A 14,815-nucleotide genomic window follows, 5' to 3' on the forward strand; every position below is an offset into this window, starting at 1 on the left:
GGATATAGAAAAATATGAAACATTTCTCATTTTATTTCTGGAATAATTCATGTTCTCACAATTGATTAAGCTATTGATCAAAAGAAAAACTACAGGAACATCTCATTAATGCATATGGATGAGAAATCCAAAGCAAAATAATGATGAATCAAGTCTAGGACTATATTGAAATAATAATATACCATGATCAAATAGGGTTTATTCCAGGAATAAAAGTGAATCTAATATTAGCGTATTTATCAGTTTGGATCAGTGGATCAAAGGACAAAATACATTTTGTCATTGTAATAAATCTCCCAAATACATTTATCTAATATTGATTTGAGCAATGTCTATTTCTTATAAAACTTGGAATTAGCAAGATGGTGCTTTAAAATTAGAATATATATGTATTTCATATATATAATAAATAGTGGCTTTAATGGCAGTACACTTTTGGAAGAATAAATAGGTTTTCCCTCTCCTACTCACACTTTTGGACTGGCTTCGAGACCCATCACTTCTCAGTAGGAATGCATGCTTGAACTAGGTAGCAATCTCTGCTCCATCAAGGCTCCAACAGGATTTCTTTTTTCCACATGACAGAGTGATTCTCACATTCATCTGGAAGAATAAACAGACAAGAATCATTAAGAACGTTTTGAACAACAGAGTCAGAATTTACTTTGATGTACATGAAAATATACCATAATGTGATAATTGGGCCAATAGAAAGAGGAACCAAGATATTTAGACTACTGGAAGGATGTCATTTCAAATTATTAGATAAAAGATGGATTATTTCATGTCTTGTTTGTTATAGGAAAATTCAGGAATTATAAAGAGAAGTATTTTGTGTACTATGCAATGGTATTATGTTGACTGTAATTGCTTTGTTTGTTAGAAAACTACAGAAAGGGCTCAGGGTATTTTAACACCATCCCATAGTCATATAATTGTGTTTATTACACTATCCTAATTCACCTAAAGAATTACATCAAGGTTATTTTCTTACAGCCTTGTGGGTTGATAATTATAAAAAATAAAAATTACACAGCGCTTATTCTATGCCAGGCACTTTTCTAAGCTGTTGAGGTATATTAATACGTTTAATCATCACAACAACCATAGGAGATCGGTCGTGTTATTATTTCCCACGAAGTACATCCGCGAGGAACCAGGGGTGCACAGCCTTGCGTCTGTGCGACTTCTCCGCGATCGCGGTCACACATCTAGCAAGGAGAGCAGTTGGTACCTCAACTCAGGCTCCGGGTCTGTAAGAACCCCCCCCCCCCTCTGCTGGGAAGGAGCTCGTGGTGGCAATCAGGGGAGGCGCTCAGTTTTCAGGCCCTAACGTCCCTTTCTGCTTCGCTCAGGGACCTGATGCCGCGGACCCTGGAGGGGCAGATCACCATGGAGAAGACGCCCAGCTACTTCGTGACGCGCGAGGCGCCCGCGCGCATCTCGGCCATGTCCAAGGACACCAAGCTCCTGGTGGTGGTGCGGGACCCGGTGACCAGGGCCGTCTCGGACTATACGCAGACGCTGTCCAAGCGGCCCGACATCCCCAGCTTCGAGAGCCTGGCCTTCAGGAACCGGACGGCGGGCCTCGTGGACCGGGCGTGGAGCGCCATCCAGATCGGCCTGTACGCCGAGCACCTGGAGCGCTGGCTGCGCCACTTCCCCGCCCGCCAGCTGCTCTTCGTGAGCGGCGAGCGGCTGGTGCGCGACCCGGCCGGCGAGCTGGGCCGCGTGCAGGACTTCCTGGGCCTCAAGCGCATCATCTCCGACAAGCACTTCTACTTCAACCAGACCAAGGGCTTCCCCTGCCTCAAGAAGGCCGAGGGCAGCGGCCGCCCTCACTGCCTGGGCAAGACCAAGGGCAGACCCCACCCCGATATCGACGGCCAGGTGCTGCGGCGGCTGCGCGACTTCTACCGGCCCTTCAACCGCAAGTTCTACCAGATGACGGGCCACGACTTCGGCTGGGACGGATAACCTTATAATTTAAAAAGAAAAAAAAATATCAGAAGATAATATATTTTTTTACCAATCGGTAGAGAAGAGGCAGTTTAATATTTGCGCTGCTGATATGTTTCAGTATTTTTTTCCCATGAATGTTAAAGAGATTGTTCTCGCCTCCGCCCTCACCGTCATGTACAACTGCGCGCACAAACATTTGGAGAAACAAAAAAGGAAACCTGCGTGCATCTAAATTCTCTCCATTTTCCATGTTCACTTCATGTTTTATATGCATAGTTATGAAGTATGAGCATCAGCTGCCATTAAAACTTTTAAGAAAATCCTGAGGGTGTAGCTCGTGCTCTCTCTCTTTTTTTAACAAAGCCCGGATGAGATTGATGTCTACCCTTATGTTTTTCTCCCTTTAGTTTTTCTCCTGTGCCACTTTTTCTTAACACCTTTCCCAGTTAGTGATTCTGTATGTTTGCACATCACTTCCCAGTTACCACAGTGCTTGCAAATACAGTACCTTTCTTGATCCTTATACTCAGATGTGATACAATAACATAAGACATGGAGATTATTACCCCTGTTTTACAGATAAGGAAACTGAGTCTCAGGGAGCTTAAGTGATGTGTCCTAAGGCCAGATGGTGGACTCTGGACAAAACCTCATCTTCCACTTGTTCCCTATTTTGTGCCACTTTTTCCAGTGAGAATGGGAAAGGCACAGACAGCCTTTAGAAATGGTTAGCTAGTTTGGGGACCAACAGAGAGGGTTTCCTGTTGCTTTCTAAGTTCTAGGCTAGCCTCTATGGCACTCAGACACCTTACACAGTTGTACTCAAGGAAACCACTCTGTCTTGGGCACAACATCTTTTAAGAGCCAATCTTGGGTTGCTAAAGCACCCTGAGACATGGAAATCTCGACTCAATTGAAGTTGAGAGAAATTATTGGATTCTTGTATGGAGAACAAGATGGCCAGTCACACTAGGAGTAGGACAAGGTGTGGTAGGAGAAGAATTTACCTATTCTTGTTTTGACTGTGTTTTCCTTTTTTTTCTTAAAGAAAAACCCACTTCAGTAAGAGCTTACAAATATGAATCTCATTTTATAAACCTCTTTTTTAACAAAGAAAATCTGCCTCTCTTTGTAATATCTTATTTCTAAACTTGCAGCTAGTACTAAAAAAAGGTCAATCAACATCTCATTTACAAGGCCCCAGTTTTTCATGGGTGGAGGGAGGGCTGTCACTTTGTCACTTTATTTTTCCCTATTTCCTCTTTGTACCAGTTATAACCTAATATTCATTAATATTTGGAAAATAAGAAATGCAGATATGGGTAAAGTGGTGATTTTTCCTCTTCTCCCATCTGTTTCTGCCTGTTCCCCATTAAAATAGCTCAAATAAATCAATAGTTTATTAAGAGTATTCCTTTCCTCTCTGAGTGGGCATTAACGAGATTAGCATTAATGGGAATTAAATTGGTTTAGAGAAGAGCACATATGCACAAACTATATAAAACATTCATAATTAGTCTGTCAGCAACATTTTTTTTTTTTTTTTTTTTGCGGTATGCAGGCCTCTCACTGTTGTGGCCTCTCCCGTTGTGGGGCACAGGCTCCGGACGCGCAGGCTCAGCGGCCATGGCTCACGGGCCCAGCCGCTCCGCGGCATGTGGGATCCTCCCTGACCGGGGCACAAACCCGTGTCCCCTGCATTGGCAGGCGGACTCGCAACCACTGCGCCACCAGGGAAGCCCCCGTCAGCAACATTTTTATAACAGGTTTAAACACAAGAGGAAAATGTCTCCAATCTCATGGAAATTTTCCATACCTGCTAAAATGTAAAGGACCAGACACTCCAGTATTCTAAAACAATATTCTTCTCCAGTGTTGTCAGTCAAAAGAAACTAAAGTTGTTTTAAAATATGCAGTTTTACTGTGCATTTGACATAGATGCTGCATCGGGTGAAGTAAATATTTCTTGAGAAGCCTAACACGGGATTAAAATGAAGGAAAAACATTTAAGTTTCTAGATATTCTATCGTTGCTCTAAATCTCTGGATTTATTAATTCTCTTTTATGGGGGTTAAGGAAACCCCCAATCCAGGTCCCCTTTCCCAGCCGATAGCCTTCCCTCCTACGCCCTCAATTTCCCGATGCTACAGCCTGTTTTTTTGCTCTACTTGAATCATCACTACCAGCAACAAGAAACGCATTTTTAACTCTGTTCGTCTTTTCTCTTAACTCATGTTTGTGCTTCTGATTCCCTAATAAGCATGTGCTGGACCTTGTGCGAAGGTGGCTCGCACAAGGACACAAGTGCATCTAACAACTGCATTCAGCAACCGTCATCTTTTTGTGTTAAGAAATAATAAAAGAACAGAATTGAGTGCAAAGAACCTCTTCTTGCATGTAGATTTTTTGTTTGGTCATATGATTTTTAAAATGAATGACTACAGAGCATTCCAGGAAAACCTTCTAACTTCTAAGATTTCATAAGAGTGGTAGAGGTTTTAGATCCCAGACAAGTGTATAAAGATCTTGGGTCAGTGTACCCCAGAACATGAATTTTCCATTTCTGCCTTTATGTGGTACTTCCTCTTGTTATACACGGACTTGGCCTCGGGTTTCTTTCGTCCATTTAGCTACATCAGATCATAGGCTCTGCTCTTGATTTGAACACTGTAATCATCCTTCCTCCAAGCTCACCCCTCTTAGAGAACAACCAGAGGTCTACAGCTTCATTCTGAATCGTTTGCTTTTGAGGCCATGCCTATAGCGTATAAATTCTTCCGGTGACTAAGAAATTTTAAGGGAAATTAATTTTGTCCTATTAACTACAGATTAATAAGGTTTCCAGTTGAAGAAGTACACCAGTTACAGCTAGTCTTGTGTCCAAACCAGGTCTAAAAACCAGACTTGAATTAAGGTTTGGCTAGTAATTCTTTCACTCACCACTCTAGGTTTTCTCTTGAAAACCTTTCCTTCTCTAACTCTGTAAGTGACTCCACTATAGTTACTAGATCAGTGTTTAAGGGTGTGCTTTATCAAGAGAGGTACTAAAGAGAAGCATCGCTGAGCTGGGTTTTTTACAACTGAGATACAGGAGCAGCTTGTAACAAATGGATCACTGCATTTCTGGGAAGTGGAATCAGTCAGCTTCAGGTGGAAAAATGTCATTCTGATAAAACATTTCTGAAGTCTTTTTCGAGTCTTGCAGCTTCAGTTTGCCTCCATGAGAGTGCCATGACAGTATTTCTTGTCACCTGGCACAACCAAGTGTCGAGAAATAGAAGTAAATGGCTGGACTTCTGTAAACCAGCTAAATCCAGATAGATGTGCTACGGTTTACAATTGGCCCTGAGTGGCTGAATAATAGCAAAGGAAGATGAATTCTTACTGCCACATTTTCTAGAAACCCCAGGTCTTTGTATGGGCCCACCATAGAATCAGGGAAGAGAAAATCATATGGTTCCCCAAATTAAGAAAATATGGCTCAGAGTCCAGTGAAAGTCTTAGTGTAGAAATAAAATACCCACCTATTCTCCTATTGCATCCTGTAATCACTGAGGAAGAACGGGACTTTCAAAACCCAAACATCAAGAAACATCAGTGCTACTGTAGAATTTATGGTCTTTGAAATATCTTCATCGATGTGAAAACAGATTTGCATTCAGAGCCTCAATTATATGGGTGAAAAACATGGATAGGGAAAGTATGGACCTGTTTGTCACATAATGAAATTGTGGAATGGCAGGTCTTTCGTTTAAAGTTTAAAAAAATGAATTTTGGAAAATTACAAGGCAGTGCAACCTCAAATACAGAGTAATAAAATAATGGATTTTCGTTAAGTCAGGAGGAAATAAAACTGAAAACAGAAATTGCTTCTAATATATGAATCCATTGTGGGACATTTAAGATGTTTAGTTAGTATGTTTCAGGCTATAACCCTAATTATCTAGTTAAATTTCCAACAGTTGGTTGTGTTCTTTTAATAGCTATAGGCTCAACATCTTAATTCTCCTCTAATTTTACTGTCAAAATAAAAAGTAACAATAAAGAGGGATTATACATTCTGTTGTGAGTCCTTTTCATCCCCCAATTCCTAGGTCTGATATTTTAGGTATATTCGAAGGATCACATATGATGAGAAATGGCATCCTTTGTTAGCTCTGCCTGGCTGGTACGTGATGAGGCCAGATTCCTAGCTTGGCGCTAACTGATAATTCCTCAGGGGCATTCAGGTTACTGTCTGGTCTAGACATTGTCCAACTATGGTCCACGTACCCAAAGTCACTTTATAGTCATCATAAAGTGTTTACCATCCTTGGGGGCTTGTTTTCATCACAAGGAGAAGTGATGTGCCTTTCCCCCTCCTACCTCCTAGGTCCCTGCTTCCTTCACTTTTCAAGTAACTTCTCCCCCCTCACCCTGCCTGTGTCCACTGCTCCCTTGTGTCCTTATGGGCTTAACCCTACTGGTCTAAGTTGTACCCTCTCATCAGAAGCACCATACTTGATGGTGTCCACTTCACACTTCAGATTCCTGGGGAAAACCTTGTGGTCCACCTGGGGCAACTGCTCTGAGCTTTAGCTCTACAGAAAGTAGTCTGTTTATCTGATGTAGACACCCAGACAGATGCAGGTTAGATGAGTTTCATTTTCCCAGAGAATATTTACATTAGGAAAACAGGGCCCGAAGGAAGATGGATGAAACAGAGGTGAAAGTTGTGGGCACGCTTTTGACTGGAGCTGGAGGGTTCTTGGAAGGACACTTCCCAGGTCCCCAGGGCCCTGTTCTTCATCCCTGACCTGAAGAGCCAGGGTCAGCAGCTTGGCATTCCACTCCTGAAAGGTTGTCTGCCTCTGGTCTGGGCAATGGCATTTTTCTCCCACCTGTTTTCCCACAAAGCCTTATCTAAGCTCAGATTTCTTTATTTCAAGCCTGCAACAGCTGGTCAACTAGGGAACAGTAGGAAGCAAGAAAATTTTGCAGTCATTTCACTGCAGTTTTTCAGAAGGAACAAGAGTTCCTGATGAGTTACTATCAACTGATACCTTTACAGCAAAACATAGTTCTTGTTTCAGACCACTTGATCTTACCCCTTAAACCCCAGATCAGTTGTTCTTTGTCATGAAAAGTCCAAGTAAATATTCTAGAATAATAATAAATTACCTTTATATATAGAATGAGTCAAAGCACTTTTATACCGTATTTAGGCCTGAATAATTTTTTTTTATTTCTTTCTAAATAAAAAAAAAAGTTTAGGCTATTACAGCTCTTCAGCATTTCCAGCAAACTCCACATTTCCTCTCAACTGAATAACTTACAAATATCTTTTCACCCCTTTTTTCCCACCCTTCTTACTTCCATATCATCTTTCTTCTAGGTGACCTTTTACCCTGCAATACTTTCTTGTATCAAAATCTTTATGCCAAAAGTCATCTTGCATCTTTATTTTTTTGGATTCCTGCCTTTCTTTTTTTTTTTTTTTTCTTTTTGCTGTATGCGGGCCTCTCACTTCTGTGGCCTCTCCCGTTGCGGAGCACAGGCTCCGGATGCGCAGGCCCAGCGGCCATAGCTCACGGGCCCAGCCGCTCCGCGGCATATGGGATCCTCCCAGACCGGGGCACGAACCCGTATCCCCTGCATCGGCAGGCGGACTCTTAACCACTGCGCCACCAGGGAGGCCCTCTTTTTTTTTTTTGCAGTACGCGGGCCTCTCACTGCTGTGGCCTCTCCCATTGCGGAGCACAGGCTCCGGACGCGCAGGCTCAGCGGCCATGGCTCACGGGCCCAGGCGCTCCACGACATGTGGAATCTTCCCAGACCGGGACACGAACCCGTGTCCCCTGCATCAGCAGGCAGACTCTCAACCACTGCGCCACCAGGGAAGCCCCTGCCTTTCTTTTCAATGAGACTCTTAGTTGTCACTTTTCCCTTTTTGTAACCATCTGGCCCCAGAACGATACCTTGTTTTTATTTCCAAACTTGGCCTTGATTCTACCTTCTTTGATCTTCTTTACCTTTTCTTAGAATGTGCCTTTTCATTTTAGGAAAAGTCCTCTTTAGAGAAAAATCCCCTTCCCACTAGTGACTGAGCATCTGGAATTGAGAACTTTCTTGGGGATGTAGCTTTCTGATCCCTTCTTACCCACTAAGATGCAAAAGCACCAAATGGCATTGGCTCCCAGCTGTGAAACGATTCTGTGTTGAACACGTTTAGCTCTTCTTCCATCTAGCTGTAGATAATGCTCTTTTTCAGACTCTTTGGCCTCTGCTATTTGATGAGGCCATGAGTAAGAAGTTCTGTATGAACGGAATGATAAACTCCGCTAGCCTGAGCCATATATAATGAATACATGGAAAAATTGGAAGCAGATCTCTTTGACCAGCATCATCCTGTGTCCTAAGTTAAGCTGCAATTCTCCCGTGTGATAACAATGCCCAGAGTCTGCTTCCCTCATCAGTCCTTCGATGTGTGTCTCTAGCTCTCTCGCCAGTCTGTTCCCTGCTTGTTCAGGCCCATTTATTCCTACGACAGTTTCATTATTTAATTGACTCTGGCTCCAGTTTCTCTAGCCTGATCGTCATCCTTTTTACTGTCCTCTCCTTTATTTCTACTCTGGCCACTGTGATGTCTGCTATGTGTCCAGAACTGTGCTGAGTCTGCCTTTGCCTGACCCTTCCTAAGCAGCCCTTCTCATTTCCTACATTACTTAAATTTTTTTTCTGCACTCACTGTTTGAGGCCAGGGATAGAGCCGTACTGATAAATAATATGATTATATAGTCATTAGATTCATCTCACACTTCAAAGTTAAATATGCCTTGAAAAGAATCCATGACCTGTCCAATCCATCCATTTTCTTAACCCTAGCTTCCTTTAAAAAAGCAAAAAAAAAAAAAAGATGTTTCATTTCATCAGCTTTTTCTGTGCCTTAATGATGAAACCCCATGTCCTATGGATTATTTTGTGAACAGTCTTGATTTGACCAGAAATGATGAAGTCTTGCATGAATCATTCAGTACCACTAAACCTCAATTTTCTCATTTATTTTAAAAAATGCACAGGATAAACTGTACTGTCAAGCCCAGTCCAACTGAAATGTCTGGAAACATTTTATGGTTGGAGCTGTCACAATTATTTTTCTTCTGTCTCTTAAAATGTTTATCATTAAAATCAATTGCTTTACCTATTTCCCATAGGCCACTAAAAACTGTGACCAAAATTTGCTTTTATTAATAAGAATCAGTGCTAGCTGGCCACCAAACCTTTCCTTCCTCTATCACTTAGCTGCATTTGTCAATGTCAGAGGAGTGATGACTGCCCTTGAATTTTGTGTTTCTTCCTATTTTCTCTGCAATCCTGGCATTCTCACTCCTTGACTGTAAGGCTGTTATCTTTTCTGGATTCTGAAGAAAAAAATTCTGTTTAAAAAAAAGGTCCTAAATTACCAATGGCATTTTTTACAGAACTAGAACAAAAAACCTTAAAATCTGGTATGGAGACACAGAAGACCCCGAATAGCCAAAGCAGTCTTGAGGGAAAAAAACGGAGCTGGAGGAATCAGACTCCCTGACATCAGTCTATACTACAAAGCTACAGTAATCAAGAGAGTATGGTACTGGCACAAAAACAGAAACATAGATCCATGGAACTAGATAGAAAGCCCAGAGATAAACCCATGCACCTTTGGTCAACTAATCTATGACAAAGGAGGCAAGGATATTCAATGGAGAAAAGACAGTCTCTTCAGTAAGTGGTGCTGGGAAAACTGGACAGCTACATGTAAAAGAATGGAATTAGAACACTCCCTAACACCATACACAAAAATAAACTCAAAATGGATTAGAGACCTAAATGTAAGACCAGACACTATAAAACTCTTAGAGGAAAACATAGGAAGAACACTGTTTGACATAAGTCACAGCAAAATCTTTTTTGATCCACCTCCTAGAGTAATGGAAATAAAAACAAAAATAAACAAATGGGACCTAATGAAACTTCAAAGCTTTTGTACTACCAAGGAAACCGTAAAGAAGACAAAAAGACAACCCTCAGAACGGGAGAAAATATTTGCAAATGAATCTACGGACAAAGGATTAATCTCCAAAATATATAAACAGCTCATGCAGCTCAATATTAAAAAAACAAACAACCCAATCCAAAACTGGGCAGAGGACCTAAACAGACATTTCTCCAAAGAAGACATACAGATGGCCAAGAAGCACGTGAAAAGCTGCTCAACATCACTAGTTATTAGAGAAATGCAAATCAAAACTACAATGAGGTATCACCTCACACCAGTTAGGATGGGCATCATCAGAAAATCTACAAACAACAAATGCTGGAGAGGGTGTGGAGAAAAGAGAACCCTCTTCCACTGTTGGTGGGAATGTAAATTGATACAGCCACTATGGAGAACAGTATGGAGGTTCCTTAAAAAACTAAAAATAGAACTACCATATGACCCAGCAATCTCACTATTGGGCATATACCCAGAGAAAACCATAATTCAAAAAGACACATGCACCCCAATGTTCATTGCTGCACTATTTACAATAGCCAGGTCACGGAAGCAACCTAAATGTCCATCGACAGATGAATGGATAAAGAAGATGTGGTACATATATACAATGGAATATTACTCAGCCATAAAAAGGAACGATATTGGGTCATTTGTTGAGACGAGGATGGATCTAGAGACTGTCATACAGAGTGAAGTAAGTCAGAAAGAGGAAAACAAATATCATATATTAATGCATATATGTGGAATCTAGAAAAATGGTACAGATGAACTGGCTTGCAGGGCAGAAATTGAGACACAGATGTAGAGAACAAACGTATGGACACCAAGGGGGGAAAGCTGTGGGGGGAGGGGTGGTGGTGGGATGAATTGGGTGATTGGGATTGACATGTATACACCGATGTGTATTAAATTGATGACTAATAAGAATCTGCTGTATAAAAAAATAAATAAAATTAAAAAAAAATTTTTTTAAAAAGGTCCTTAATAACAGTTTCTACTTTGGGACTATCTTCATCCATCCATTTTGGGTCTTTAATTTACAGACTACCTCCCACCTTGAACAGTAAAATATAGCTATAAAGAAACTCATTCATGCTTGTGTTAACCATTTCCTTCATCATCACTTTGATCTGGTCCAGACAGACCATGTTTTTCCTTTGACATATGCTATTTTCCGTGGATTTTTTATACTCTGGCTTTTCCCACCTCCTGCACCATTCATTCCCTGCTTGCAAAGGAAGAAGATAGAACCTCACTCTGTGAATCCTTTACTCTTGAGAAAATGCACCTTTGATAACCATTTGGAAATGGGGACCATACTTCCTGACTCTTGATCAACCATACAAATGCCTTCTGAGTCTAGGGTTTGCCCAACGATTATCCTCAAGGGACCAGAAAAGGCACTATCCATTGCTTTGTGTCTAAGGTCCTCATAATTAAATCCAGTTGGCATGGAATTTACTTAGTTTCCAAGGGATCTTTTGAACTCTCTCTTTTTTTTTTTTACCTTTTAGTTTTTTATTTTGTTTCAGACAGTTGGACGAGAGGCATCTACATTCTAGCACATCTTCTTAACAGTCACTAAGCAAGTGAAAAACAGCTTACTTATAAAAAGGCAAGGGGAAAAGGTCATGATTGTCTAATAGGGAACTGGAATTCCTGAATAAATTATCTCACAAAAATATCAAACTTGCTTTTCCACTTTTCTGTTAAAAATGAAAAAAAAATCACATTAAAGAAAAAAGATCTTAAGCTGTTATATAGCAAAATAATCATTTTTACATCCTAAGTCCTTCAAATAAATATTTTAAACAAATTTAAGTTTTCCAAAAAATAGGTCAAGTATTTACCCTACATTTGTTTAGTCCACTAAAAGACCATTTATGAAGCTGACATGAAACTGGACTGCAGTTCAGACCCTAGGAAGAACAACATGCATGTCACTGAGGCTGGATATGCACCTGTGCATATTTCAAACATGGGACATGGCTAACACTGCTGTGCATACTACTTCCATAAGTAGTTTTACCCTGTAAAAACCCTCTAACCTATCGTGAATGGAACTGCAAGGAAAGAACAAAAGAAAACACCTTGCCTGTTGTAGACATTTGCTCAGTAATTTTTAAAAATGCAAAAATTATCATGCTTTTGGGACTTAAAGATTACTGAACATGAGATAAAATTCAATACTGCTTACAAATCCCTGAATATGAAGAGCATATTCAACACTCCTGTGGAGAACACATAAGAGAGTGTATATTACGGCATACATGGTGGCATATTCTACCTGGTCTATTCTTGCCTATTCATTCTAAAGTCTTGGATGGCCTTGGATCTTTAAAAGATAAAGATTTAATTTAAAAAAATGTTATGTTACATTTTTGTGTTCTTACAGCCAACTTTAAAAAGAAGTACAGTGGAAAGGTACATAGGGCTGTCTGTATCACCTCATACTTTTAAAAGCCAATTTGATTTTTATTGTGATGTGATATTCCAATTAACACTATGCTAAAAATAAAATGGACTGCATTACTGTTTTGTCCACAATATTCATGCCTCTTATTGCTAAGATATTGGAAAATAAATCCAGTAAATAATTTGTTTCCAATGACTTAACTGAGAGATGAATCTAACCATTTTTTAAACCAATGACAACTGAACTGGGCTGAGGAAAGCTATGTGAAACCCCTGCAAACCCAAAGCCAATCATCTGAAAATCTAGAATACCAACACTTTCCACCCAGGATAGAAAAACGAGCATCCAAAGTAAAGAGAACCACAAGACTGATCGAGCAACCAATCAAACACCACTTCTCTGTTATTTGAGCTAATAGTTACTCGAAGCTTGATGTTTCCGCCTTCGTTATTATTGCTGGATCCTAGAGTCACAGCTTCAATGTCAAATGTGACAGTGGACCCAGAAGTAACTGCGGGCAACTGATTAGTCATTTCTTTTCCATTTACAAAAACTGCACCATTTGTACTAATGCAAACTGCTTGATCCCGCTGCAGGGAGTCATATCCATTCTGTTTTTCTGCACACACTCCTATACTGTCTCTTCTGTCTGGCTGTCCCACAGTTTCAACTCTGAATGTTAATGTCTGCCCACAGAAGTAAGTGGGAGCGCTGGAGTAGAGAACACCGGACGATTCAGCATCATTCCGAAGCGCTATGTTTCTTCGACGGCTCAGACTGTACCCCTCAAAGCCAGCTGTCCACTCATGAGGCACCAGCGTGGAATGACCTATCTGGGGGACACTCCAAGGACTCCACTCCTGTCGGCCATCTCCTCGGGCGCAGACTCTGAACTGATAATCAACATTGGGGTCTATGTGCAATACTATGAATTCAGTTTCAGAGCCTACATACACGTCCTCAAAATGACTGGAAGTACATTTACGGAACTGGAGCCTGTAATCTTGGGCGGTAAAGTCGTCATCCACCTTACACCATCGTATGATGATGCCTCCGGGTTTCTCTATCAATTCTTCTATCTGTACTGGTGGGTGAGATGCTACTGTTCCATGCTTGAAAATATGGTCTTTCACTATGTTAAGAATTGAGTCATCCAACTGAGCAGATAAGCAAGGCACATCAACCAGTAAAGTCACCTCTGGTAAGCTGTCCAACTGGATGTGTGAGGCCTTTTTGGTAAAGCTCCACAGTTTTTCATTCTGTTCTCCTACACCACCCAGAATGGCGATCTCACCTTCTTGGACTAAGTCCGCTGCAGTGTTAACTCCGTGCTCTATCAGCTTCTGGCAGTCATCTAAGTGGTTTAATGGTCTCCTGTTCAATGGTGTCCACCTCTTGCAAAAGGGTCACCAATCGCTCATCCAGGAGCTTCCCAAGGGTTCCTTTCAAATCATTAAAATGCTGTTTGAGGACACCTCTCGTCTGGGATGCACTCTCTTTGATCTGCCTCCGCGCCTCCCGCAGCCCCTGCAGCCTCTGGCCTAGCTCCCGCCGGTAGCTCTGCGCCACTTCCACGCTCTCGCGGGCCTCCTGCAGCAGCAGCTCGGGCTCCAGCTCCATCGTCCCCTCGTCCGGCCGCGCAGCTGCGGTTCCCGACTGTCCCGGGTGCCGCCGAGCGGCCCCGAGCGGCCACGCGCAGGCGGAAGCACCTGAACTCTCTTTTGTTTAAAAGTGTCCTTAAAAAAATTTTTTTTTGGTAAAATACACATAAAATCTACCATCTTAACCATGAAGTGTATAATCCGGTGGCATTAAATACATTCACAATGTTGTCCTGTAACAATCACCACCAACCATCTCCAAAACTTCATCCTCCCAAACAGAAGCTCTGTACCCATTAAACAATAACTCCCCATCCCCTTCCCCCAGCCCAGGTAGTGTCTATCCTATTTTCTGTCTCCGTAAATTTGACTCCCCTATACATACCTCATGGTAGAATCATATAATACTTGTCCTTTTGTGTCTGGGCTGTTTCACCTATAATGTCTCTAAGGATCATCCACATTGTGATGATCCTTTATTTTTAAGGATAAATAATATTCCATTGCATATATATATATATATATATATATATATATATATATATATAATTTCATTTATTCATCCATCTTTTTTTTTTTTTTTTTTTCTTTTTGCGGTATGCGGGCCTCTCACTGTTGTGGCCTCTCCCGTTGCGGAGCACAGGCTCCGGATGCGCAGGCCCAGCGGCCATGGCTCACGGGCCCAGCCGCTCCGCGGCATATGGGATCCTCCCAGACCGGGGCACGAACCCGTATCCCCTGCATCGGCAGGCGGACTCTCAACCACTGCGCCACCAGGGAGGCCCTATTCATCCATCTTTTGATGGACCTTGGGCTGTT

At 41.6% G+C, this 14,815-nt stretch overlaps 2 protein-coding genes across 2 annotated transcripts in view; one reads left to right on the forward strand and one right to left on the reverse strand.

Annotated features, from left to right (window-relative positions):
• HS3ST3A1 (heparan sulfate-glucosamine 3-sulfotransferase 3A1) overlaps positions 1 to 1,977 on the forward strand; it is a 79,162-nt gene extending 77,185 nt beyond the window's left edge. Inside the window, exon 2 of the mRNA XM_060082146.1 lies at positions 1,356 to 1,977. Within this exon, the coding sequence (XP_059938129.1) occupies positions 1,356 to 1,977 (622 nt within the window). The remainder of the gene's footprint in view (positions 1 to 1,355) is intronic.
• Positions 1,978 to 12,356: 10,379 nt separating this feature from the next.
• LOC132478406 (cytokine receptor-like factor 3) lies at positions 12,357 to 14,018 on the reverse strand. The gene is given in 2 exon segments (XM_060081570.1): positions 12,357 to 13,753; positions 13,755 to 14,018. Coding segments are annotated over 2 exon segments (1,317 nt in total). The 5' UTR covers positions 14,016 to 14,018; the 3' UTR covers positions 12,357 to 12,697.
• Between the last annotated feature and the right edge of the window lie 797 nt (positions 14,019 to 14,815).

This window comes from Mesoplodon densirostris, chromosome 18, assembly GCF_025265405.1.
Source record: "Mesoplodon densirostris isolate mMesDen1 chromosome 18, mMesDen1 primary haplotype, whole genome shotgun sequence".
Classification (NCBI taxonomy): Eukaryota; Metazoa; Chordata; class Mammalia; order Artiodactyla; family Ziphiidae; genus Mesoplodon; species Mesoplodon densirostris.